The 4,355-nt window shown below is 38.3% G+C and overlaps 1 protein-coding gene across 1 annotated transcript; it reads left to right on the top strand.

The window, feature by feature from the left end:
• Window positions 1-471: 471 nt before the first annotated feature.
• Window positions 472-2,654, top strand: LOC136244416 (zinc finger BED domain-containing protein 4-like). Its single transcript, XM_066036001.1, has one exon. It carries the CDS (start codon window positions 604-606, stop codon window positions 2,443-2,445), a length of 1,842 nt encoding a protein of 613 aa, XP_065892073.1. The 5' UTR covers window positions 472-603; the 3' UTR covers window positions 2,446-2,654.
• The last annotated feature ends 1,701 nt before the right edge of the window (window positions 2,655-4,355 follow it).

Genomic DNA, 4,355 nt, shown 5'->3' with positions numbered 1-4,355 from the left:
TTAGCAGATTACCATCATCCAAAACTTTTGAGAAGGATAATTTTTGCTTTCTGAGAGTGCAGTGTTAAATACTTAAAACGAGGGTAAATTTTTCATGGATAGCTGTTGATTCACAAAACTATATGGTAATACACGTACCTTGATTTGCATATCACTAGCAATTGCCATGCACGTGTGACATTGCCTTTTAGCTGATGTAAGGAATTTGTATCCTGCTAGTAAATTGGCTGCAGGATTATCAGCTAACACAATTGTCAATGTGCCTCTGAGTTGGTGTGCTTCATTGTTGATTAGAAATGGTACACCACATCTCTGTGTCATCAAGATTCTGCACTAAGCTGGACTTAACTATTTGATTATTTTATTGTATCAGCTAATTATAAATGTAATGATGTAATATAATTAAGCTCACGTGATGTACCCTATAAAAGCTGTGTCTCTGTTAGTGTTGCACCGATAATCGGATCGGTTATCGGTTTAACCATATATCGGCATGATTTTCTGGATATCGGTATCGGATCGGATCGATCTTTTAAAAGTAAGCCGATACGATAGTCACGTGAGGCTTGCGCATGCGTATTATTTCCATTGTTGTAAAATAAAATGGCGAAGAAGCGCTCCGTCATTTGGGAGTTTTTCGTGGTGACTGAGGACACGAAATACGCTGTTTGCAACACTTGCCAGGCGAAAGTTTCGAGGGGAGGAGGTAGCACAAAGTCCTACACTACTACAAATCTAGTGAGCCATCTCGCTAAACATCCGGACATCAATAAACAGTATATTGAACGAAAAGAGTCTCAAGAAACTCCACCTCAGAAGCAAACACGTAAAAGGAAGCTTGAACAGCAATTGTCACTTGAAGAAACGCAAGAACTGTCGAAGCCATGGGATATAAACGATGTCAGGTCTCAGCGTGTGCATAAAAGGATTGGTGAGATGCTAGCAGTAGACTGCCAACCATTATCAATGGTTGAAGACATTGGCTTCAAAAGGGTGTTGCAAACTCTGGAGCATCGCTACAAGTGTCCAAGTCGTAAGTATTTCACAGATACCATTATACCTAAAATTTATACTGGCATGAAAGATGAAGTATATAAGTTGGTTGGTGGGGCCAAGTACATAAGCTTCACCACAGATATATGGAGCAGTAGTATTAATATAACTTGTTTGTTAAGTTTAACTGCACACTGGATTGATGATGCATTTGTAAAGGTGTCTGCTGTCCTACATGCACAGCCAATACAAGAAGCTCACACTGGTGAGTACATTGCAGCACAAATGGAGAGTATGCTTCAAAACTGGGAGATATCTCGGGATAAAGTGCATGTTGTTGTGAGTGACAATGCAAGCAATATGGTAAAAGCCATGAGAGATGCCTGTTTTATGCACTTTGGTTGCTTTGCACATTCTCTGCAATTAGTAATAAAAGATGGACTATTTGTACAAAGAGCCATAAATGATATAATAGCAATATGTCGTAGCATAGTGGGACATTTTCATCGTTCTTCAGTTGCCTGCTACAACCTGAAAAGAATACAAGATAGTTTAAATGTACCACAACACAAGCTTAAATCAGATGTCGTAACTAGATGGAATTCTACCTTATTTATGTTTCAATCTGTTCTGGAGCAAAAAATGGCACTGGCAGCCTACTGTGCAGAAACTGGCAATATCCAGCAGCTTACACCACATCAATTGGAATTAATGAAGAAATGTGTCGATATTTTAAGTCCTGTAGAGGAAATTACACGTTCTATATCAGCAGATATGGCTTCAATATCAATTGTCATTCCATACATAAGGATACTAACCATAACACTTGAGAAAAACAACGATGATAGCGGTGTTCAAACAATGAAAGGTGAGCTGCTGAAATCTTTAAAGTCTCGCTTTGCAGGGATAGAAGAAAAGAAAGAATTGGCCTTGGCTACTTTGTTGGACCCCAGGTTCAAAGATAAATTTTTTTCGGGGAATATCATCAAGGCCACAGTCAAAGAGATGCTGGTTGAGGAAATGAGCAGTTCTGTTGATATGGCTAGTGAGACTGCAGCTGAAGAACCTGGTCCCAGCCAACCAAAGAGAACGTGTCCGCTCAAAAGTGCAGTTTTACTTGATGTCATCTCTGAAATAATTACTGACTCTACTGGTGATACTCCTGCTACCACATCAGAAGTGGAGAAGTTCTTAAGTGAACCACTGTTGGATTACAAGACTGGCAATCCTTACACATGGTGGGGTCAAAATAAGAAAAGGTTTCCTATGCTGGCAACTCTGGCACAACACTACTTATGTCCCCCAGCAACATCAGTTCCTTCAGAACGGCTGTTCTCTGCAGCAGGTAATCTACATGATGATAAGAGGAACAGAATTTTACCTACTTTGACTGAAGACCTGCTTTTCATTCAAAACAATTTTTGCCTAGTTGGCTCTCAGTACAAATACTAGTAAGTAGTTTAGTGATTACCACTGTGACTGTATACAGTTGGTCTTGTGTGACTACTGGTTTATTTACTTTATTACGCGTATCTAGTTCTGATGTATTTTTACTACAGTAGCTATAGCTGTACACCACTAAGCAGTTTTGAGTACCATAAATTACATCCATTTATTTTTTGTATTTTCAACTACTATGTATTGCTACACTGATTAAGAAACTTGTCAAATATATATTTTATATCGGATCGGCTAAAATTATCGGCTCTTTCCTTGTCCAGTATATCGGTTATCGGAATATCGGCTAAATCCCATATCGGTGCAACACTAGTCTCTGTACAATTCTTTGGTCCTGACAATAATAATCCAGCTGTTACAGTGAACTTTCGGCTTGTCTTCGTGACAAAGTGGCGCTGCGAGCAGGGTTCGAACCTGCGCGGGGAAATCTGTGAGATTGAATGAAGGTGATAAGTGACATAAATAATGTGAAACGACACTCACGCTTTCCAACTGCTTAAAAGAATTCATAAATGGTTGAAGTACCTTTTTAACTGTGTATTTTTTAAGTAGCTCATGTTCTACAACAGTTTGATAACATGAGTTGTGATCAATATTTGGGATCAATGTTCTCCAACAGAAAATAAAATATAGTTGTGTGAAGAGTACAATAAAACATATAACTATTGAAGTTATTGCAAAGTAACCAAATCCAAGTAACCAAATCCTTACCTAGTTTATGTACTTTAGTTTTATAACCTAATGGGTTTCACACCTCAAGGTTATCATAGTAGAGGTTAATCTGAAGTGCGTGCTTGTCTGTAGTGAACAGTGGGTGATTGCTAAACTGTTCACTATCACAGTAATCTCCAATTTTACCATTGTTGAGCTTATGTGACTTGAATACCTAGATATTAAAAGAATTTACTTGCATACCGTAAATCCCAATGTGGTACTCTGTACATACTTGTTCAACAATGCTTGGACACGAGAACAAAGATTACAAAGAGTCCAACAGTGGCGCACCATAACAACATTCTGTTTTCTCAACCATTTTACCTTTACTGCCTATTTTGTCATATCTCCCCAGCACTCTTCACTGGGTGGCTGCATACAATAGTGGCATGTGAACAAATCGCTACAATACAATGAATGTGAATTTATCTTCTCCTAAGTACACATAAAATGTCTTTTGCTATACCTCATACTAGACAAAAAAATGTTCACATTGTCCAGATTGAATAATAGAATTCTGAACTTTCAATACAGACCTACAGATAACACCAACAAACCTAGCGTTATCAGCCATGACACACTAATTTCATCAGGTACTACTACTGTTCGGCAGTCCTGTAACATCAGGTTCAGCAGTCCTGTAAGTACGTATACATTAGTGTATATTGTTAACAGCTTGCACAATATTATGTAGCTTCCCAAACTTGGTGTCTGGGTCGTTTCTCGCCTCTACTAGTTGGTGATCTTGTGCCAGAAGATGATGAAAAGTGGGATGTATTTCTAGACCTATTAAAGATATTGGAGTATATTTTTGCACCAGTAACTACACACAATAGATAGATAGGTTTCCTGCATTTTAGATGGCTTTTGCCAAGATTGATCCAGATTGACCATATCAGGTGAGCAGTAGTGGGCGGAGTAGAGGGCAAAAGGTTATTATTATTATTAACACTTTACAGTGACCAGCACTGAAGGTCTGACAGCAACTTGTGCTGCAGCCTTAGGAATACCTAACCTAATATGACTTAGACTTCAATGACTTAGACTTCAATGACTTATAGCTAATAAGATGTAACAGAAAAAGGGCCAAAGTAAGGGAAAAAATGAAAATTAATAATGAAACTTGAATACGTCGTGTGTACTAGTCTAAGTAATGGGAACAACAATTAGTTAAACCATGGAGCTGTACC

Source organism: Dysidea avara, chromosome 14, assembly GCF_963678975.1.
Source record: "Dysidea avara chromosome 14, odDysAvar1.4, whole genome shotgun sequence".
In the NCBI taxonomy this organism is placed as follows: domain Eukaryota; kingdom Metazoa; phylum Porifera; class Demospongiae; order Dictyoceratida; family Dysideidae; genus Dysidea; species Dysidea avara.
Note: the sequence above shows the minus strand (reverse complement) of the source record. Positions and strands in the feature narration are given on the sequence as shown.

Coding starts and splice junctions, on each gene's coding strand:
- LOC136244416 (XM_066036001.1), top strand. CDS start 604: ATGGCGAAGAAGCGCTCCGTCATTTGGGAGTTTTTCGTGGTGACTGAG.